The sequence below is a fragment of the Rhinopithecus bieti genome, unplaced genomic scaffold (genome assembly GCF_001698545.2).
Source record: "Rhinopithecus bieti isolate Rb0 unplaced genomic scaffold, ASM169854v2 scaffold_35903, whole genome shotgun sequence".
Lineage (NCBI taxonomy): Eukaryota > Metazoa > Chordata > Mammalia > Primates > Cercopithecidae > Rhinopithecus > Rhinopithecus bieti.
Genome location: NW_016815549.1, coordinates 1,274,198 through 1,297,081, shown reverse-complemented (window position 1 = coordinate 1,297,081; position 22,884 = coordinate 1,274,198). Strand labels below are relative to the sequence as shown.

Sequence of the window (22,884 nt, the reverse complement as noted above, 5' to 3'; positions counted from 1 at the left end):
GTCCAGGCCTAGGGACTGAAGCTCCAAGTCCACAGTCACTCCACTACAGCATGGGCCCTGATTTCCCCATTTGTAAAACATCCAGGCGGAGTGCAGTGTTATCAAAGGATGTTTTTGGCACTCTCCCTTTTCTCTTCTGTAATCTGGAGTGTTCCCCTGTCTCAGTTTCTTATTGCCTTACATCCGGACTTTGCTTAAGCCCCAGACTTGCCCTTCCACGAGAAGGAGGTGTGATGGACACAGCCCTACAGACAGAGCTCCTTCTGCGGCCAGAAGCTCAGCCCCTGCTTGTCCCCATGCATTCTCACAGGCCCAGAGGTAACAGGGGAGGAGAGCGAGGCTCAGAGTGAGCACCTTGCCCTCAGCCGCCTGCTGTGGCTCCTTGACTCCACAGCGCCTGCTCTTTCACTCCCCCGTGTGAAGTATGGGCAAGGGATCCGTCAACAGACTTCCCCCACACCCCCTCACAGACCCACTGCCAGGGCACATGTGATGCTGTAGGCGTGTCCCCCACCTGCCTCCTGCCCCGCGCCAGCGAGGAGGCTCTGGGGCCATTTCTTACCTGTGCCATTTCATGCAGTGCTCCCCCTCGTTCTCTACCCTCCTCCTCAAGACACAGCTGAGAAGCCCCTCCCGTGGGAAATACCTGAGTCTCTGCAGTTTTGTGTCACCTCCCCCCCAACCACTGAACCTCAGGATGCCCCTGGCAGGGACCCCCATCTGACTCATCTCAGCACCCAGCATACGGTCTGGCCCAGAGCACTGCTCACTGGGCAAGGCTGGGCAAGGCTGGGCAAGGGGTGGGCGCTGAACTGCCCTGCCCTGAGGGTACCCACCGCTGGGGTACTTCGCCTCTGGCCTCAGCCCACCATGCCTAAGTGCTGATACCCCAGTGCTGACCCTGCAGGTCTGCCCTGGCAACTGGAAGCCCCAGGGAACCTCAGGCTGTGTCGCTCTGGGGCAGGAAGAGCCCCCAGAGACATGAGAGAGAGCAGATGCTGTGAGGCTCCATTTCCAAACCTGTCCAAGCTCATGGGGCTCTCAGGGGACGGACACGTGGGTTCCTTTCATGATAACCACCTTGTTCTAGGTACAAGATGTACACGTATTTTTTTCTGTCCTCAGGGCAATCTGGTAGATGGGTAATCTTACAAATGCTTATTCGTAAAGAAGTTTGAGGCTCAAATGCTATCAAAATGTGCCCACCGCCAGCTAAGTGATGGGACCCAGATCTGATTCTAGCCCAGCCAAGTCGGGAAGGTTACTTGTGGCGGAGCCCGTCTCCCTCATGGCTGAGCCAAACGCTTTCCTATGTGCTCTTAGTTGCCTCAGAACAGCCTGGTAGCAGGTGGTACTGTTCACAGCCCCATTTGACAGATGAGGAAACTGAGGTATAGAGAGGTGTGGGGTTTGTATGCAGTAGGGAGCAGAACTGGCGCTCAAGCCCACGTGTGCCTGGCCTGGGCTCTTGCCTTAACTTGTAGTCCCTAGGGCGGGGGAAGAGTGTGTGGGTGGCCTCTTCAGACCGCCCATCTTAGATGTGCCAGGCATTCTGGCTGTGAATTGTGTCCACATTGGGCTGGTTTTCTCAGATATGTTGGAGTGAGAGAGGCTGGATCACCCCTCACTGCTTCCAGGCCCTTCATCTCCATCTCACCTTGGTGGAGCCCCTGCCTCAGGACAGGCCCTGGACAGCAAAGGAAGACAGGATCAGGCTGGCGCAGCCTCTAGACCTCTAACCTTCTTCTTGGGGTATCTGGGGTGCCAAAGCATCTCCTCAACCAAGACCCACGCCTGGCTGCCCGCCAGGGCCTGGGACGCCGGGCCTGCCCGTGAGCTCACCTTTCCAGCCTTTACCTCCCCAACTCCTGCTCCCGGCAGGCACGCCAACACCACCTTAATTTTAGATGTGACATTTCTAGTGAGGGGAAAAGCATTTGTTCCCAGCACTGCAGTGACAGGGAAAAGCTGGGTGTGGGCAGCAGCCCCCAGGGGTAAGAGCTTTCGTGCCCCTCCCTGAAGGGACACCTTCCCAGCAGAGTGGCAGGTGCCAGCGGGAAAGAACCCCCGCCCCTATCCTGAGGGGAGAGAGCCCAGCTCCCGCCTCAGAGCTGCTGAGAGGCACAGGGTCCAGGCGAGAGTCAAGGAGACACCTTGGGCCATCCTGGATGACCACTGCTGTCCTGGCCATTCAAACCCAAGCTCTAAGCCCTGCACCCCAACCCCACTCCCCTCCCACTCAATCAGCGATCCCTCTCCTGTGTCACAGACTCTCTTCCACCTTCTCTGGTCTGTCTGACTCCTTCCAGCAGTGCTGCTGCTGTTGTTGTTGCTGTTGTTGTTGTTGTTGTTGTTGTTGTTAGACAGAGCCTCACTCTGTCACTCGGGCTGGAGTGCAGTGGCGCAATCTCGGCTCACTGCAATCTCTGCCTTGCGGGTTCAAGCAATTCTCATGCCTCAGCCTCCTGGGTAGCTGGGAGTACAGGCATGCACCACTATGCCCAGCTAATTTTCATATTTTTAGTAAAGATGGGGATTTCACCATGTTGGCCAGGCTGGTCTTGAACTCCTGACTTCAAGTGATCTGCCCACCTTGGCCTCCCAAAATGCTAGGATTACAGACGTTAGCCACCAAGCCCGGCCCCCAGCAGTATTAAAAACACACTTAAATTGTCTCTTCAATTTTTTTTTTTTTAAGATGGAGTCCACTGTGTTGACCAATATAGTCTCTGGCTGGGAGTCCATGTGCCCTGCTGAAACCAAGAAGGAGTGTGTGGTTCTGATACTAAAAGGAAGAAGGACAGAATGTATATCAGAGGCCAATTAACAGTTTTGGTCATGAATCACCCTGAAGTCTCAGGAATGCTCTCTGCTAGAGGGCCAGAAAACCTGAGTAAAGCTGTTACTGGTGGAAGGTACCCAAGTTACCAACAGCTAATCCGTACAGGTCTGCAGCAACCTCAGTTCTTGCCTTCTCAGAAGAAAGAATTCAACTGAGGGGCATAAGGCAGAAAACAAGACTGAGGCATGTTTCAGAGCAGAAGTGGAAGTTTATTTAAAAAGGCTTTAAAACAAGAAAGAAAGGAAAGTATGCTTGGAAGAGTCCCAAGTGGGCACGTGAAGGTCAAGTGCTGTGTTGATCCTTGATCCTAGGACTTTATAGGTCGGTCCCCTTTCCCATGATTCTTCCCTTAGGCTGGGCTACCCACACGCACAGTGACCTCCTTACCCTTGGGAGGTAAGCACACGCAGTGTGTTTAGGAAGTTGCATGCATGCCTATCTGACCCTTTCTTCCCTTTTCCAGTGGAGTGCCCCTGGAAGGTCAAACTCCACCATTTTGTCTCTTAATCCACATGCCTGGGATGTTGTGTCTCCCTGGCACCTGCATTCAATTAACACGTTAGTGCAACAGGTGTGGACCATCAGGAAATGCCCTCTCCCTAGTGCTGGCTGCCAATTTGTTACTTTTAGAGAGGCAATATGATAATTGCCAAACCATCACCCAACATTCCTAGTGGGTGGGGGAAGAGCCCTCCCCTGCCCGACTCATGCTTGTCTAACTACTTGTAACAAAGCGACTTGAGTCTTAAGAACATTTACTGTTTACTTAACAAGATGGGGATAGTTTGGGACTGGTTCTGCAGTACCTTGATATCTGTGATTCTCATGTCCTTACCCTTGTGGTCACAAGATGGCTGCCATAGCTGCAGGCATCATGTTACCAGACACCACAGTCAAGGCAGTAAAAGGAAGAGAGGGGGCTCTCTATACCCATGGTCTATTCTGTTGGATAAACAGACACGCTCAAATGTTAGCATTTATTTGAACCAACAGTGATTCCTGAATCAGGAAGGACTAGACTGTGAGCCGTTCAGGGCTCCACTAAGGGAATATGAGGGAGAAACTTCTATAAGGTGCTCCTGAAAGTAAGACAAAAAAAACATTTGCCTACAGTAAACAGTCCCTCATTAGAGGTTGGTTGGCAGTTTCCGATGGGTCAAGCTTAAGTTCTGTTTTCCTGTTTACACTGAGTTGGATTTGGGTTTGCTGACGGAGGAACCCCCGAGGCCTGGAGCCGGCTCAGCTTGATGGCCTCCCACCCAGTTCATTACTTAACAATGCTCCTCCAGCTGGCAGACAGACTGAGAGAACAAGTATCTGACAGGAGGGAGTGAGCGTGCCACATTTGGCTTAGATCAACTGTGATTCATCCCTTGAGGCTGGGCATAGTGCCCCCTGAACAGAGGGAAGTTTCTGCCAGTGAAGAAGGGGTGCTGACTTGGCAGCCGTCAGCCTGCCCCCACTGGCTGCCCTGTCTGGTGCGAGGCCGCACCTTCCAGAGCTCCTGGCTCCTCTCAGCGCTGTGCTGTTGCCCTCCTTCATCCTGCAGCTAGCACTCCCCCTGTGCTCCCCCGACCCTCTGGCTGCTCCTTCTCCATCCTCTGCTTACACATGCACAGCCTCCGCCCACATCCTAGTCCAAGCTCTTCCTGATCCCCTGTCACCTCCGCTGTGCCCCTGACACCAGCCCCACCCCTCACCTCCCACAGTCACCCCCTGCCCTGTCTTGGCCTTACTCATGGGTCTGACCGCTGCTTGTTCCCCGCATCCCAGGCATCGTCTGAGCCTCAGCCAGGGTCCCCAGGACTGCGAGTTCGTCAGTGAAAGGCAGTTGGACTCTAGATCAGTTATGAGAGTTCTCTGAGGTGTTGTTCACCAGTCTTAAAGTGAACATCTCTCAAGGTGTTAAAAAGATTATATTTCGGGGAAGGACTTGGGGAACATTAATCAATGCCTTATACAAGTCTGGGGTTTTCTTTCTCCCTGCAGCACTGAACCCAATATCTGGTTTACTACGGTGGCTCTTAAGTAATAAATGAATAAATGAATGGTTGGGTGATTCTGGCATGGAGCCCTTTGTATTCATGATCTATTTCCATGTAGTAAATTGCCCCCAAATTCAGGGGCTTCTGAAAACAAGCATTTCGTATCTACAGCTCCTATGGGTGAGGAGCTCAGGAGTGGCTTAGCCAGGGGATTCTGGCTCAGGACCTCTTGAGAAGTTGCTGTCAAGGAGTCAGGTGGGGCAGTGACATCTGAGGGCTGGACTGGGGCTGGAGGGTCTACTCCAGGCTGGCTCCTATGGCTGTGAGAGGAGGCCTTGGTGCCTTGCCATGTGACTGCTCATGGCACAGCGGCTGGCCTCCCAGAGCAGTGACCCAGGAGAGCAGGCAAGAGCGGCCACAGTAGAAGCTACATGCCCTGCACCTTCTCGCCTCAGGGACACACAGGTACTTCTGCCTCCTTTTGTTTGTTAGAAGTGAGTCACTGAGTCTGGCCACCCTCTAGGCCCTAAGCCTCATCTCTTGAAGAAGTAGCAATGATTTATGGATGTCTTTTCTTTTTTGTTTGTTTGTTTGTTTGTTTGTGACAGTCTCACTCTGTCACCGAGGCTGAAGTGCAGTGGTGGGATCATGGCTCACTGCAGCCTTAACCTCCTGAGCTCAAGTGATCCTCCCACCTTAGCCTCCCAAGTACCTGAGACTACAGACATGTGCCACCACGCCTGGCTAATTTTTTAAAATTTTATGTGCATGTGTAGAGATGGGGTCTCATTCTGTTGCCCAGGCTGGTCTCAAACTCCTGGGCTCAAGCAGTCCTCCCACCTCAGCCTCCCAAAGTGCCAGGATTACAGGCATGAGCCACATTGCTGGCCTTGGACATCTTTTGAACCACCACACACTTAGGTTTGAAGTTCACTTTTAACCTTTTATTGTTGGTGATGTCCAAGACCTCCATAGCATCATCAAAATCAGTGCTCTATCCAAGTTCACACAAAAATCCTCACCCCTGCACATGCTGTAACATGCAGGAACCTTAAGGACATTACGCAGAGTGAAATACGCCAGTCACAGAAGGACTAATGCTGTGTGATTCCACTGATATCTAGAGTTGTCAAATTCATGGAGTCAGGGAGTAGAATGGGGGTGCTAGGGGCTTGGGGAGGGGCAGAGGGAGCTAGTATTTAATGAGGACAAGAGCTTCAATTTGGGAAGAGGAGAACGTTCTGGAAAAGGATGGTGGTGGTGGTTGTATAACGGTGTGAATGTACTAACACTACTCAACTATACACTTAGAAATGATTAAGGTGGTAAATTGTATGTTATATGTACTTCACCATGATTAAAAGTTAATAATTAACACCCTCGCCTCTGCAGTTCAGCATGACCTTGCTGGCACTGCAACCCACTGGACAGGCAGGTTCCCCTGGGTGAGCGTGGGGCTGGGAAGCACAGGCCCACCCTCCAGGCACCAGCAGGGTGATGCTGTCTTTGCAGAAGGACACGGGTTTCTCTATGAAACATTTGGGATCCGGCCACAGTTCTCCTGGCACGTTGACCCATTTGGCGCCTCTGCCACGACCCCCACCCTATTCGCGCTGGCAGGCTTCAACGCTCACCTCGGCTCCCGGATCGACTACGACCTGAAGGCAGCCATGCAGGAGGCCCGGGTGAGTGGTGTGCCGTGCCTGCTGCTACCCAGCGACTGCTCCTCCCTTCCTTCCTTGGATCAGAGCATGGTAGAAAGCTGCTGCTCTATGCCAGAGTGTTCGGGAATTCTTGACAGCTGCGTAGACCACGGGGCTGTCCCCTAGCCTTTGCTGTTGTAGCCTCCCCCACCAGGAGGACCCCCCTCCCTGTACGCCCAGCTTCTCACAGAGCTGCAGGCAGTTTGGCTGCCTCCTGCTTCCAGACCCCTATCCCCATCAGCTGGGCCTGAGGCAGGGCTGACCCCTTCTGTGGGCCTCCCACAGGGACTAGAGCAGAATGGCACTCAGTAAGCAGGGGTTGACAACCAGAGGAATGGCAGGGCGTGTTTAGCTGGGAGAACAGTTAGCAGAGATGCTGTGGTTCTTCAGGTTTGTGGGCAACTATTACGATACTTAAGTAGCAACAACGACCTTGGTAGACGCTGCCTTCGGTTGTGCCCTTGGGAGTGTCAGGCCTGGTACCAGGCCCTACTCATCCTTCATTTCTTTTTCTTTTCTTTTCTTTCTTTCTTTCTTTTTGAGACAGGGTCTTGCTCTGTCGCCCAGGCTGGAATGCAGTGGCACAATCTTGGCTCACTGTAAACTCTGCCTCCCGGGTTCAAGCGATTCTTGTGCCTCAGCCCCGCAAGTAGCTGGGATTACAGGTGAGCACCACCACGCCCAGCTAAATTTTTTGTGTGTTTCTTGTAGAGACGGGGTTTCACCATGTTGGCCAGGCTGGTCTCAAACTCCTGGTCTCAAGCGATCCACCCACCTCAGCCTCCCAAAGTGCTGGTATTACAGGCGGGAGCCACTGGTGCCTACCTTCATCCTGCATTTCTTTTAACCCTCACAGCAACCTTATGGGATGGTGTCATCATTTGCTGGGGCTGCCATAACAAAGGACCACAGACTGGTGACTTAAGCAATAGAAACATATTGTCCCATGGTTCTGGAGGCTGCACATCCAGGGCCAAGGTGTCGACAGGGCCATGCTCCCTCTGAAGGTGCGAGGGAAGGAGCTGCTCCAGGCCTCTCTCCTTGGCTTGTGGATGTCCCGCTTCTCCCAGTGCCCCGTATCATCTTCCCTGTGTGCATGTCTGTGTCTCAATTTTCCCTTTTTCTAAGGACACCCATCCTATTGTATTAGGACCCACCCTAATGAACTCATTTTAACTTGATTACTTCTGTAAAGACCCCATTTGCAGCTGGGCACAGTGGCTCACGCCTGTAATCCCAGCCCTTTGGGAGGCTGAGTGAGGCGGGTGGATCACATGAGGTCAAGAGTTCGAGACCAGCCTGGCCAACATGGCGAAACCCCGTCTCTACTAAAAATACAAAAATTAGCCGGGCGTGGTAGCAGGCGCCTGTAATCCCAGCTACTCGGGAGGCTGAGGCAGGACGGTCACTTGAACCCAGGAGGTGAAGGTTTCAGTGAGCCGAGATCATGCCACTGCACTCCAGCCTGGGCGACAGAGTGAGACTCCGTCTCAAAAAAAATATAAAAAATAAACTGCACACTTGGTGAGAAGTAATGAGCTTCCTGCACCTGGGGGCATTCAAGCAGAGTTAGAAGGTGCTGATTCTACAGGCTTTGGCAGAGAAAATCCTGCATTGAGGAGTGAGTGGGGTGAATGAGCACGGCTTCCAGAGGGCAAATCCCACAGCCAGTCTTAGACAGGAAACGGCAGGGGAGATCTCATCCCTGAACCACTGAGGGAGGGCTGAGGTGAGGACAGGCAGGAGACACCCAGGTGGGGCTGAGGGAAGTGGAGCTGGGGCAGCCACATGGCCCCTCCAGCCTCACTCTCCTCCTCGGTTTGCAGGGGCTGCAGTTCGTGTGGCGAGGGTCGCCATCCCTCTCAGAGCAGCAGGAAATCTTCACGCACATCATGGACCAGTACAGCTACTGCACCCCGTCCCACATCCCTTTCTCCAATAGGTACGTGCCCTTCCGCAGTGCCTTTGGGATCTCAGACAGCAGGGTCTGCCCAGCCCCTGCAGCTCTTCTGCAGTTTTGTTTTTGTTTGTTTGTTTAAGACAAGAGTTTCTGCTCTGTCGCCCAGCCTGGAGTGCAGTGGCGCCATCTTGGCTCATTGCAACCTCCGCCTCCTGGATTCAAGCGATTCTTTTGCCTTAGCCTCCTGAGTAGCTGGGATTACAGGCGCCCACCACCACCACCAGCTAATTTTTGTCTTTTTAGTAGAGATGGAGTTTCACCATGTTATCTAGGCTGGTCTCAAACTCCTGACCTGAGATGATCCACTTGCCTCAGCCTCCCAAAGTGCTGGGATTACAGGCATGAGCCACCGTGCCCAGCCCTATTCTGCAGTTTTTGACAAGAGCTCCTTAAGCATTTCCACACATGGTTTCCCATTCTTAAGCCTCCCCAACAGAGTGGGTGGGGTTATCAACCCCATTTTACAGATGTGGAAACTGAGGTTCAGAGAGGGTAAGTGACCAGATCAGGGTCACCCAGCTGGTAAGTAGGGGAGGCAGGATTTGACTCCAGTTCTGTGTGACTCCGAATTGCTTCTTGTTATGAGTCCCTGTCCCAACAGAGGATTGTTTAAAGGATGAGATCTTCGCTGGGTGCGCTGCCTCATGCCTGTAATCCCAGCACTTTGGGAAGCCGAGGCAGGTGGGTCACTTGAGGTCAGGAGTTTGAGACCAACCTGGCCAACCTGGTAAAACTCTGTCTCTACTAAAAATACAAAAATTAGCCAGGCGTGGCAGCGGTGCCTGTAATCTCAGCTACTCGGGAGGCTGGGACAGAAGAATCACTTGAACCTGCAAGGTGGAGGTTGCAGTGAGCCAAGATTGTGACTGCACTCCAGCCTGGGTGACAGAATGAGACTCCATCTCAAAAAAAAAAAAAGCATGGAAGAGTGGGAGAGGGAGGGGCCTGCAGAGCCCCGGGAATACATCGCTGCTCATCCTTGTCTTGCAGAGCTGCCCCTGTCCAATCACCTCCTATTCACCCCGTGGTGAGGGAGGGGTCCTCACCCTAAACGGTAGATGGTTGAATACACACCACCCTACCCAGCACAGGTGACATCCACAGCAGTTTCTGTTTGTCACATACAATCACCACACCCTGCACGCCGAGGCCCCATGGGGGTGCACTGTGGAGCAGACTGAACACGCAGGGGCAGCTGTGTAGCAGCAAGAGGGCAGGTGCCCTCTGGCTCCTGCAGAGGACGTGAGTGGCTCATCTGAATAAGTTCACCAGCTGGCAGGGAGGTGGAAACTGTTGTGTGAAGGACCAGGTGGGGTGCAGCGGGTCCGACTGATAGTGGAAGAGCTAGACAAGAGGACTTTTCTGCTGGTGGAAGCTATCAGATGACAGCAGGGGACTCCTAGACCCCTGGGGACCTTCAAGGCTCAGATGTCAAGAAGCACATGGGATTTTAGCCTCGCTGTACACCTTCTTCCCCAGAAGGCTTTGGGTGAAGACTGAGTGGGGACCAGGAGTATGGAGCCATGGACCAGGACCCCCTGGGGGCAGAGAGGGTAGGCAGTGGGCCCACATGCACGTTCCTGGCTCGCTGTTCCAAGCACCCACCATGAGCCAGGGCCTGTTCCGAGCATTCTCCCTGTGATACCTCATAGACCCTCGCAGTGGCCCCCTGACCGAGATGCTGTGAGTGCTCCATCTTACAGAAGGAGAAACCGAGGCACGGCAGCCCACCCCAGGTCCCACAGCTGGCAGAAGTGGTGGAGCCAGCGATGGATTGAGGCCACCGGCTCCGCAGCCTCCACATGGTGGCAGCAGCCAGCCTTAGTCTCTGTGCAGTCAGACGGCCCTGGGTTCAAATCCATGCTCTGCCCTGGCCAGGTGCTTAGCCTCTCTTGGAAGAGGACAGACACCAGGCAAGGCAAAGGCAGTGAAGAACGCCGGCCGGGATTCGTTAGCGGTCCCTGCCGCTTGTCAGCCCTCCTCTGTGCCCGGCACTGTTTCTAGCTCCTTTCCATAAATGACTTACATTTAATCCTCACAACAACCCGCTCCGCAGTCTACCAGCGAGACTAAAGCTTGGTGAGGCTAGAGGTGACTGCTGGTGGCTGATGACTGTGATCCCAATGCTTTGGGAGGCCGAGGTGGGAGGATTGCTTGAGCCCAGGAATTTGAGAGCAGCCTGGGCCACAGAGCAAGACCTCGTCTCTACACAAAATTTAAAAATAAGTCGAGCATGGTGGTAGTCCCAGCTCCTGGGAAGGCTGAGGTGATGGCCTGAGCCCAGGAGTTCGAGGCTGCAGTGAGCCGTGATCATATCACTGCACTCCAGCCTGGGCAGCAGAGCAAGACCCTGTCTGTAAAAGAAACAGAGGTGGGAATGCTGGAAGGGGCTGCCCAGGTTGGAGAGTTCCAGACAAGGGTTCCACGGCTGTTACCCCGCGGCTGCACAGTGTGAGCAAGGAAGGCACTTAACTAACTGGGGTTCTCCACACCCCAGCCTAAGGCAAACAGAGAAAGATGTTAAATACTGAGCCTGTCTTTATTTAAAACTCTGACATTTTGTTCCTCATGGCTTTTTTGCATTAATTTTAATTTTTTAAAGTACTGCATTAAAATACCATTTGTCTCAACTACTAAGATTTGAGGCACCCCCATAAATTTTGTGCCCTAGGCCAGGGCCTCACTTGCCTCACCAGGGCCCTGGCCTCTTTGGGGTCCTGGGACCCGGGGCCTGATGGGCAAGAAGTTGGCCTGCGTGAATGAGCAAACAGATCTTCTGTGGCCCAGCGTCGGTCATGGAGTGGGGGAATTCAGGCTCTGGGTGAAATGATGCACCAAGGTGCCAAGACTGGGAGAATGTGGGACTTGGGCGTGAGCCCTGGCTGTCCACAGAGCTCGTGTCTTCTCCCCTAACCTTCTGCCCTCGCACAGGTCAGGATTTTACTGGAATGGCGTGGCCGTCTTCCCCAAGCCTCCCCCAGAGGGGGTGTACCCCAACATGAGTGAGCCTGTCACCCCAGCCAACATCAATCTCTATGCTGAGGCTCTGGTGGCCAACGTGAAGCAGAGGGCCGCCTGGTTCCAGACACCCCACGTCCTCTGGCCCTGGGTAAGGCGGAGTCCCAGGCCCTGTGCCCTCAACACAGCCCAAGGAGCACCATGCAAGCCCTAGCCCCTGCACCCAGGGCCACCCTATCCAGATCCGGCTAGGCGGCCATGCTCAGCCCAGTGGCTCCATCCTCCTTCCCTGCAGACCCCTGGGCCTCTCCCACTCTACCAGCCCCTCCCCCACCTGGAAAAGCACCCTCACCCACACTGGCCTCTCCAGCTCCCACTCTGCTCTCCTCCCCACCTGGGCTGGAAACCTGGCTCCCGGCTCAGGCACTGCATGCCTTAGAGTCAGTCCACTGAGCTTCAGTTGCCTCAGCTGTAAAATGGGAGGGTGGCAGCAGGCTTCATAGGCTTGGTGAGAGGTGGAGTGTTCCCAGGAGGCCGGTGCCCGGCACGTCGTGGCCATCGTCACAGCTAACCTTTAGTGAGTACCTGCTATGTGCTGGGCGCTGCCCCATGGGATAGATTTGTCTTATCCATCTAATTGGCACCACTGAGCCTGGGAAGCAGGCTGGTATCCGTTTCACAGTTGAGGGAACCAGGGGCCAGAGAGGTTAAGGAATTTTCCTGAGGCAACAGAGTTCCTTAGCAGGGTGGCTAGGAAGGGGTGGAATTTGCGTTCAGACCCAGTCAGGCAGGCCCCAGAGCCTGCCTTCTTAATCCATGACTGCCCTTTTGAAGGCAAGCTTAAGGTCAGTAACTGAGTCATGGTTATTATTGTTGTTATTAATCATTATATTCTAATAATTAGTAATCATTAATTATAATGATTTGGATAAGTACTAACACTGATGGGCCTCAAGAGATGCCCAGGGCCGAGCGCGGTGGCTCACACCTGTAATCCCAGCACTTTGGGAGGCCAAGGCAGGCAGATCACCTGAGGTCAGGAGTTCGGAACCAGCCTGGCCAACATGGTAAAACCCTGTCTCTACTAAAAATATGAAAATTAGCCGGGTGTGGTGGTGCATGCCTGTAATCCCAACTACTCAGGGAGGCTGAGGCAGAAGAATCGCTTGAACCCAGGAGGCGGAGGTTGCATGAGCTGAGATCAAGCCACTGCACTCCAGCCTGAGTGACAGAGTGAGACTCTGTCTCAAAAAGAAAAAAAAAAAAAACCAAGATGCCCAGGGGGTTCTGCTATGGGAGCTGGTTTGGGGCCCCTGTTGGCCGCTTTGAAGACTGGGAAGGCAGCCGGTGGGGGGCGGTGATGAGCCCACCCCTGCTGGGCGAGCGCCCTGCTCCCACGGCACATGGTGTTGCTCCCGTGTCCCCACAGGGATGTGACAAGCAGTTCTTCAATGCCTCGGTGCAGTTCGCCAACATGGACCCACTGCTGGACCACATCAACAGCCACGCTGCCGAGCTCGGTGTCTCAGTGCAGTACGCCACACTGGGCGACTACTTCCGTGCCCTGCATGCTCTCAATGTCACCTGGCGTGTCCGCGACCACCATGACTTCCTGCCCTATTCCACAGGTACAGGCTTCCAGGGGCTGGGGTGGTAGTTTGGTGGCAGGGAGAGTATAGTCCATGTACCCTCTGCCCACCTCAGTGTCTGCTCGGCACTGCTCTCCAAGCCCTGGAGGGGTGCCAGGCAGGACCTGTGTGGGGCGCAGGGGCAGAGACTGGCCCCCACCTGCTCACTCCACCTGGACGTCCTGGCCACCACATGCACCCCCTGGTTCCCACAGGGTTCAGCCTCTCACCATTGCTCACACATGCAGTTTCCTGCCTCTGGCCTTTGCACAGGCAGTGCCTCCTGCTGGGAGCAGCCTCCGCCACCTTCTCTTCCTGCATGAGTTCCACATAAACCTCCTCTAGGAAGCTTTTCCTGATGCTGAGGATGACTCAGGCTCAGTCATTACTGCACAGTGATTACTGGGCACCTCCTGTGCATCATGCCTGTGTCCTCAGGCCAGAACTGGGCTGGCCACCAGCAACACAGCCTGAGAGCTAAGAGGGCTGGCTGTGAGTGAGCCTCTACTCCCTGGCCGTGTGCAAGTCATGAAACCACCCTGTCTCCGAAGGGGGACATTTGTGGTGCCTTGTCCATAGATTGGGTTGCTGTGAAAATTCAAAGAGAGGAAGCGCTCTCAGCCTCCTGCCCAGCACAGAGGCTGGGCTCAGCTGGTGTCCTAGCCCTTTGGGTGCTGCTATAACAGAATAACACAGAATGAATCATTGATAAGGAAACGAAATTTCTTTGGCTTACAGGTGTAGAGGCCGGGAAGTCCAAGGTGGAGGGCTGGTGTCTAGAGAGGGCCTTCTTGCTGCATCACCCATGACTGAAGGCTGAGTGCAAAAGAACGGGGCTTGAACTTGCTTTTCCAACAATCCCAGTCCCATGACAATGACATTAAGACAAGGGGGTTGAACTTGCTTTTCTAACAATCCCAGTCCCATGACAATGACATTAATCTGTTCATGAGGGCAGAGCCTTCGTGGCCTAATCTCCTCTTAAGCATCCCACCTCTTAATACAGTCACAATGGCAATTAAATTTTAACATGGGTTTTGGAGGGATATTCAAACCATAACATTTCCCTTCCAAAGAGATGCCACAGATGGACTCCAGCTGCAGGGCTCATTCTGTCCTGGGCACTGCCTTGACTCACCCATGACCTGGGTTAGTCCTGCCTCTCTGGGTCTGCATGGTGACCAGTGGAGCTGCATAGTCTCCAGCCCCTGCTGTTGACACCACGTTGGAGGCAGGTGGGGCTACACACAGGGGTTGGGGAATGTCCATGGATGTGGGTATGGTTGTAATCAGGGCAGGAGGAGACATGTTAATGTGGGCATGGCTAATGGTGAGGTGGGTGGGGTAGTGACTGTGGGTGTGGCTACATCTAGCGGGTAGGGATACACCCGAGTCAAGTTGGGTGTGGCTCTGTCCAGGTGGGCCTGGTGTCCAGGCGGGCATGGTGTGGTGGTGATCGCTGAGGCTGTGGAGCGCCTGCCAGACTGAATGGAATCGGGCCTCACCACCCACTCTCAAAATGGCTGCAAAGCTGTGAAGGATCCCATCTGACCCACAGGCTATGGCCTGTCCCCTGGGCCATGTGACCACCCCTCCCAGTCTGGTCCAGGACCAGTGGGGAAGGACAAGGAATCAAGGCAAATCTGGGCACATCCCAGACCCCGAGGAGCAGGAAAGCAGAAGCAATAGGAAGCTCCCTTCTGAGACAGACAGCTACTCCCTGGAGAGGTTCAGCCCTCCTGCCTCCTGCATGGGCCCTGGGCATCCTCATCCTCTCTGTTTTGCATCAGGACAGTGGCTCCCTGGGGTCTCTGAGCCCTTGCTGCCTTCTACCATCCATCCTCCCTGGACGCCCAGAGAATCCCTGCTGAAACGCATGCCTGTCCTGGCCTCCCCATGCCCATATTACACATGAAGGCCTTTGTGTGGTCAAGGCCCTTCTCAGCAGGGTCCTGCCCACCTGGCTCCTCCTCTTCCCTGCTGGGTCTCCCAGGCCCTTTGCTCACACAGCTGTCCTGTGTTTCCTAGGCACCCTGGGCTTGCCTCCGATCACCAACCTTCAGCACCCCACCCCACCTGCCCCAGTGCAGCCTGCCTCTCCCGCCCTGCCCAGGGCCTACCCGGGGCTTTCTGGGCAGTGCCTAGTCTGGCTATGGGAGGAGCCCTGAATTGGGAGCCGCAAGCCCTGGGCTCACTGCCTGCCCAGCCTGCCTCCTTGGGTGATCCTGGCAGAGGCTGCCTCTGCAGCCCTAGCTTCTCAGCTCTTCCAGGGCTGGAGCTTAGCAGACTTCTGGGTCAGGCCGTCTCAAGCTCACTGTCTTCCATTGTCTCCCAGAACCATTCCAGGCCTGGACGGGCTTCTACACGTCCCGCAGCGCACTGAAGGGGCTGGCCCGGCGAGCCAGCGCCTTGTTGTATGCCGGAGAGTCCANTGATCGCTGAGGCTGTGGAGCGCCTGCCAGACTGAATGGAATCGGGCCTCACCACCCACTCTCAAAATGGCTGCAAAGCTGTGAAGGATCCCATCTGACCCACAGGCTATGGCCTGTCCCCTGGGCCATGTGACCACCCCTCCCAGTCTGGTCCAGGACCAGTGGGGGAAGGACAAGGAATCAAGGCAAATCTGGGCACATCCCAGACCCCGAGGAGCAGGAAAGCAGAAGCAATAGGAAGCTCCCTTCTGAGACAGACAGCTACTCCCTGGAGAGGTTCAGCCCTCCTGCCTCCTGCATGGGCCCTGGGCATCCTCATCCTCTCTGTTTTGCATCAGGACAGTGGCTCCCTGGGGTCTCTGAGCCCTTGCTGCCTTCTACCATCCATCCTCCCTGGACGCCCAGAGAATCCCTGCTGAAACGCATGCCTGTCCTGGCCTCCCCATGCCCATATTACACATGAAGGCCTTTGTGTGGTCAAGGCCCTTCTCAGCAGGGTCCTGCCCACCTGGCTCCTCCTCTTCCCTGCTGGGTCTCCCAGGCCCTTTGCTCACACAGCTGTCCTGTGTTTCCTAGGCACCCTGGGCTTGCCTCCGATCACCAACCTTCAGCACCCCACCCCACCTGCCCCAGTGCAGCCTGCCTCTCCCGCCCTGCCCAGGGCCTACCCGGGGCTTTCTGGGCAGTGCCTAGTCTGGCTATGGGAGGAGCCCTGAATTGGGAGCCGCAAGCCCTGGGCTCACTGCCTGCCCAGCCTGCCTCCTTGGGTGATCCTGGCAGAGGCTGCCTCTGCAGCCCTAGCTTCTCAGCTCTTCCAGGGCTGGAGCTTAGCAGACTTCTGGGTCAGGCCGTCTCAAGCTCACTGTCTTCCATTGTCTCCCAGAACCATTCCAGGCCTGGACGGGCTTCTACACGTCCCGCAGCGCACTGAAGGGGCTGGCCCGGCGAGCCAGCGCCTTGTTGTATGCCGGAGAGTCCATGTTCACGCGCTACATGTGGCCGGCCCCCCGTGGGCATCTGGATCTGGCCTGGGCCCTGCAGCAGCTCCAGCAGCTTCGCTGGGCCGTCTCCGAGGTAACACCACACTTAACCACAGTGGCAGGATTGGAACCCCCCATGCTGCGCACCTCCCCCGCCTTATCCTAGCCAATCCTCCCAGCCCTGGGGCACTAGAGGCCCCGTGTTACAGAGGGAAAACGAGGTTCCCTTTGGTTACAAGGCCGGTGCATGGTGAACCCAGGCCAAGGCTGGGACCACAGCCTGATCCATCCAGCTGGTGGTCTCATGAAGCTTTGTAGCAGTTTAGCAAGAGGGATAAAGGACAAGGTGGAGTGGCATTTGTGTCCCACAGCCCTGCCTGCATCCAAATCTCGGCTCAGCGGTGTGACGTCAGGCACGTGATTCCCACGCCCACCCGAGACCTAATTCCCTCCTGTACAATGAGAACAACGAGCTAGCTCAGAAGGACGGTGGGGCAACTGGATGTGCTGGTGTGCACAGGCTGCTTGGAGCAGTGGCTACTGAATAGCCAGTTCATGAGCGTCCGTCTCCACCCATCCCCTATCTACTGATGGGAAAATAGACCCAAGACAGCCTGTAACTTGTCCTCAGTCACCTATCCTAAAAAGGGTCGCACCAGCCATGACCCTGTAACAGTTCCCCAAAAGGAACTGCTGGCAGAACATGTCATTGTGTTGTGGGAGAAATCAGGTGACTTTAGGGTCCGTCAGAGCAGGGGGTCCAGAGATGGGGGACAATGAGTTCCCACAAGGGCAGGAAAAGTGGGGCAATCTCCTCAGCTTCTCTTGGCCTCAGTTCCCTCTTCTGTAAAATGGCAGGGACTCCCCACTTCTCCACTGGCACCTGGCAAGCCAGAATGAGAGCCAGCACCTAGTAGGTGCCTCGTAGGTGCCTCCCAGAGTCAGGTCCTGATCCTGTTCTTCCTCCCCCCCGGGGGTTGCTGCAGGTCCAGCACCATGATGCCATCACTGGGACTGAGTCTCCCAAGGTGAGAGACATGTACGTGACGCACCTGGCCTCGGGGATGCTGGGCATGCGCAAGCTGATGGCCTCCATCGTCCTAGACAAGCTCCAGCCCCAGGCACCCACTGCGGCCAGCTCGGGTGAGCCAGGACCTGCAGGGAGGCTGTGGCCCCTTTATGAAGAGAGAGCCTGAGGGGGTCAGGGGAGGAGCTCAATGACCCCAGCTCCAGACTCTGAGTCCACATTGCCCATGTCGCCCTTCTCCATGGGGAGAGCTCGGACAGGTGGCTTCAGTCCTCCCAGCCTCTGTTTGCTCATCCGTGCAATGAGGAAGGGTTGGTGATGTTACAAGAAGAGCCAGAAATAGCAGCTAACATGTTTTGAGCATTTACTAAGCTCAAAATACCCTTCGTGCAGTATTGAATTTAATGCCTCACAAAATCTGTACAAAATAGGAATGGTTACTGTCCTCATTTTACAGCCAAGGAAACAGACTCAAGTTATATGCTAGCCCAGGGCCACTTGGGTAGGAAGGAGCAGAGCAGGGATTGAACCTGAACCCGGTGCTGCCCAGCCTTGTAGAGAGTACGCCAGTGTCCTCAGGGACCTGGTCCCTTCCTGGCTCCCAGCACTCCCTCCCAAACTCCACTTGACTGAGATGACAGCAGGGCAGCCATGGGACCAACCTCTTTGACTGTGAGGTTTCCCATGTGTAGAGTGACTGATCCCGTGCCAGTGTGCCTGGGACTGAGGGGTTTCCAAACTGGGAAGATCCCGGACAAATGAAGACAGGTTGGCGGCCCTCCGCCTGCATGAGACTTTTCTGTGCATAGGCCCCTAGGTCCCACCCACAGCCTGCACTTGGTCATCTTGCACTTCCTTCTTGTTTTTTGTTTTCTGAGACAGGGTCTCGCTCTGTCACCCAGGCTGGAGTGCAGTGGTGCCAATCATGGGTCACTGCTGCCTTAAACTCCTGGGCTTGAGCAATCCTCCCGCCTCAGCCTCCCAAGTAGCTGGGACTACAGGCATGCACCACCACACCTGGCTCATTGTTTTATTTATTTATTTTTTTTGGAGAGACAGAGTCTCGCCGTGTTGCCAGGATGGTCTCTAACTCCTGGGCTCAAGTGGTCCTCCCACCTTGGTTTATCAAAATGCTGGGATCACAGGCAAGAGCCACCGCACCTGACTGCCTTGGACTTCTTAGTGTCCCAGCTCTGGCCTGCCCACTGCCCTAGCACCTAACATGCCCTCCTGTCTCTGTCTGTGTGTAATCCCATCCAACCTGCAGGCTCTGGAAGGCCCCCTGGCCTTAGGAACACCAGCCAGGTGGAAGAGACAGTGGCAGAATGGGAGCTCTCAGCTGGGGTCTGGCTTCACTGCCAGGTGGGGCCTTTTGAGGAGCTGTCATTCCAATGGACACACAGGAGAGGCTTCCCCAAGCTGTGACTAGGTAGAGAAGACCAGGAAAGGTGTCCCCAGCAGAGGGAACAGCCCAGGCAGAGGGAGGGAGGCTGGAAGTATGTGCTGGGTTCAGGGATCCGGGGGTTCTTGGGCGTGGCCAGAGCTCACACACACGGGCTGGTAGGATGCAACAGAAAACAGGCCAGGTCCTCATCACAGGACCCTGTGGGGCCCTCAAGTGCCAGGCTAGGCAATGGACTTGACCCTCTGGGCTCCAGAGAATTCTCTGGTGGCTCACAGTGCCCAGCACTCAAAGCTTTGGAACCAGGCCTTAGAAGCTGGGTCACCTTGGGCAGGTGGCTGTACTTCTCTGGACCTGTTTCCTCATTGGTAAAACAGGCTGATAGAGATGTGTGAGGAGCAAATAGAACCTCAGTTCTCCAGGGCAACGCGGACACCTTATGTTGCGAGCCCCTCCGCCTGCCCTGCCCTGGAAGCCAGACTGCAGAATGTAGCCCACGCTGTGTCTGTGGGAAACACCTGTTTGCCTGCCCCCTTCCCCGCTCCCCTGGGAGTTCTGGAGGGCTGCGTCTCACCCGCCTCAGTTTCCCTCATACTGAGGGGCACCCAGTGAGCACCCCGTTCCAGAAGGTGAGTCACATGGCACAAGCAAAGCCTCTTCTCTGTGTGCAGGTGCAGGGCCTGCAGGACACTTTGCCTCGGTCTACAACCCGCTGGCCTGGACAGTCACCACCGTCGTCACCCTGACTGTTGGTTTCCCTAGAGTCCGCGTCACAGATGAGGCGGGCCACCCAGTGCCCTCACAGGTATGGACACGAAATCCTGCTGGAGGGGCCTTGGCTGCTTGCTGAATCTGCTCTGGGCCAGGCACATTGTCTCTTCTGACCCTGCAAGGGAGGCCTTATTGCCTTTGTTTTACAGAAGAGGAAACTGAGGCTCAGAGAAGCAAAGTGGGATTTTTTTTCCCAACACCACCCAATTCTCCACTTTTCTGACACCAACTGAGTATCTTAAAATCAATTCATTCCTGAACTGAGTAACTGGAGTAAGCACAGACCCCACAAGTTAGGGGCTCAATCTCACAAGACCCCTAATTTCAGACAGCAGCCACAAATGGGGTTCCCGGGCTACTACACTTGTGTCCTGCTAACTGAATTTTGGGGTTCCCATGATACACACACACACAAGTTTGATAATTCATTAGAACAACTCACAGAACTCAAGCAAGTGCCATACTTACCATAACAGTTTTGTTAGAAAGGGTACAACCAGCCGGGCGCGGTGGCTCACACCTGTAATCCCAGCACTTTGGGAGGCTGAAGTGGGTGGATGACCCGAGGTCAGGAGTTCGAGACCAACCTGGCCAACATGGTGAAACCCCGTCTCCAACTAAAAGTACAAAAATTAGCCAGGCATGGTGGCGCATGGTGGTAATCCCAGCTGCTTGGGAGACTGAGGCGGGAGAATCACTTTAACCTGGAAGGTAGAGGTTGCAGTGAGCTGAGATCGCGCCACTGCACTCCAGCCTAAACAATAAGAGTGAGACTCCATCTCAAAAAAAAAAAAAGAAGAAGAAGAAGAAGAAAGAAAGGGTACAACTCAGGGACAGCTGCGGGGAGCACTGGTGAGGTGGAGGCAGGGAGGGCCTAGCATCCCAGCCCTCTAACCCGGGCTCGCTTCCTTGGGAGCAGCTCCATCCTGAAGCCACCTATGGGCCTTGCCAGAAGGCACCTCAACAGCATAAGCTCAGATAAGGTTGGAAGGGGCTTGTTATGAACTTTAGAAGACACTCCTATCACTCTATCACTCAGGAAGTTCCAATGGTTTTAGGAGCTCTGTGGCAAGAGCTGCAGACAAAGACCAAATCTATGTTTACTGTACCACACAAAGTCCCTGAGGTCACACAGCTGGGAGGTGGCAAACTCCCAACCTCCAAACCTTCCTTGGTCAATCAAAGCCGTGGTTCGAGTGAAAGTGTGACAGCCTGCCCTTGTAGGAAGACCTCACCCAGGGACCCACAGCCATTGAGGGCAGTTGGATCCACCCAGCGGACTGATACTGGGCTTGGGGCATCCAATGTAGCCAAAGTCGAGGGCCATCTGTGTCATCATCCCTGTCATCCCCTCATGTACTCGGAGGCCTGCTGAGACTAAGGGACTGGTCAAAGTCCCCCAGCGAGGGAGAGGTAGAGCAGGCTCCACATTCAAGCCCCACCAGCCTTGAGCTGAGCCTTCCCCTGCGCCCAGGCCCGGCACTGCCCAGCACTAATGTGGTCATGCTATGGGAGATAAGGGCCTCATCTGTCTCAGCCTGCTTGGGCTGCTATGACAAACTATCATAGACTACATGGCTTAAATAACAGACATTTATTTCTCACAGTTCTGAAGGCAGGAATTCCAAGATCAAGGTGCCAGCATGGCCCGGTTCTGGTGAGGGCCTCTTCCTGGTTGCCATCTTCCTGTGTGTCCTCACATGGCAAAAGAGGCCGAGGGAGCTCTCTGAGCTCTTTTGTACGAGGGCACTAATCCCATTCTTGAGGGCCACACCCTCCTGACCTAATTACCTCCCCAAGGCCCCACCTCCTAAGTAACGACTTGGAATCTGAACGTCAGCCATCTGAGGGGACACAGACATTCAGTCTGTGGCATCACTCATGCTGAGTGGGAGTCAGGAGGTGGCATTAACCGTTCAACTGTTGTTCCCTGCTTACACTTTTTAAAACAATTTTTAGTGTCAATTTTCCTTGTTTTTTTTTTTTTTGAGACAAAATTTCACTCTGTCATGCAGGGTGCAGTCACAGCTCACTGCAGCCTCGACTTCCCAGGCTGACTACAGGTGTACACCACCACACATGGCTCATTTTTTTGTTTGTTTTTTGGTAGAGGCAGGGTCTCACTATGTTGCCCAGGCTGGTCTCAAACTCCTGGCCTCAAACAATCCTCCCACCTCGGCCTCCCAAAGAGCTGGAATTATAGGCGTGAGCCACCACACCAAGCCTGTTCACACACCTGTTCGCTGGGCCCTTGTGTATGGGCTGATCCCTAGAAGGGCCTCACATGTGGGAAACTTTCCCTCACTCCTCTGCCTTTGGAAATATTAGTGATCTAATATGAATTTCCACCCCGGCATGTGGGAAAGCCTTCAGGAATCTTAAAGGAGTGCTGTGCTTTAATGGAGGTGCCGACTTTAGGGATGGGGCTGGACTGCCTCTCTCCACACCACCCAGACACCCTACGTGGGCCAGGCCAACTCCGGTTCCAGACGGCGCCAGACACGCCACCCAGCTGACCCTTCTCGGGGAGGTGGGGGAGGAGCTGACTTTACTCATTCACTCAGCAGAGCTCCTGAATGCCCATCCTGGGCCCGTCCCTGGGCTAGGTGCTGGGCCCCCAGACCTGTGCGAGGCCAGGCCCTATCTCAGGACACAGACGTGGATGGTGACGGTGTGGAGTGGTGGCTCAGGAGCCAGGGGAGGGGCCCTCGGCTGGAACTGAGACTGAGGAGGAGTTTGTCCAGCACGGAAAGGCGAGGAGAGGGTATGGGTCTGAGCAGACCCCCACACACACCCCTTCCCCACGCAGATGCAGCATCTGTTAAGAGTAGATTCCCTCAACATACATTTCTGGAGCTCCTACTCTCTGTCAGCCCCTGTTCTGGGCGCTGGGGATGGTGTACTAACCAAACAGACACAAATCCCACTGCCTGGGGCATCTGTTCCAGTAGGGGAGACAGGTGATAAGTAAAATAAGAAAAATACGGACTATGATAGACCATGACCACCATGAGGGAGACAGTCACTAGAGCAAGTTGCAGGGCTCGGGACACATTTTAACTAGGTGGGCCGGGCCGCATCAATGTGGGATCAGGCAGACAGGGAAGAGGTGTCTGCTGTATTTGGGTAAAGGCTGGGTTGGAGGGGTGTGTACACCATTATTGAGCTTGCTAATAGGGCCCCCCAAAAGGCCTCC

At 54.8% G+C, this 22,884-nt stretch overlaps 1 protein-coding gene across 2 annotated transcripts in view; it reads left to right on the top strand.

Annotated features, from left to right (window-relative positions):
- MAN2B2 (mannosidase alpha class 2B member 2) overlaps positions 1 to 22,884 on the top strand; it is a 47,785-nt gene that overhangs the window by 4,925 nt on the left and 19,976 nt on the right. The window contains exons 4-11 of one of the 2 annotated variants that reach the window (XM_017853392.1): positions 6,340 to 6,512; positions 8,357 to 8,472; positions 11,422 to 11,599; positions 12,878 to 13,076; positions 15,412 to 15,507; positions 16,488 to 16,582; positions 17,475 to 17,631; positions 19,589 to 19,722. In XM_017853392.1, the coding sequence (XP_017708881.1) occupies positions 6,340 to 6,512; positions 8,357 to 8,472; positions 11,422 to 11,599; positions 12,878 to 13,076; positions 15,412 to 15,507; positions 16,488 to 16,582; positions 17,475 to 17,631; positions 19,589 to 19,722 (1,148 nt within the window). Of the gene's footprint in view, positions 1 to 6,339; positions 6,513 to 8,356; positions 8,473 to 11,421; positions 11,600 to 12,877; positions 13,077 to 15,411; positions 15,508 to 16,391; positions 16,583 to 17,474; positions 17,632 to 19,588; positions 19,723 to 22,884 lie in introns of both variants that reach the window. The other variant, XM_017853393.1, reaches the window with a different exon arrangement.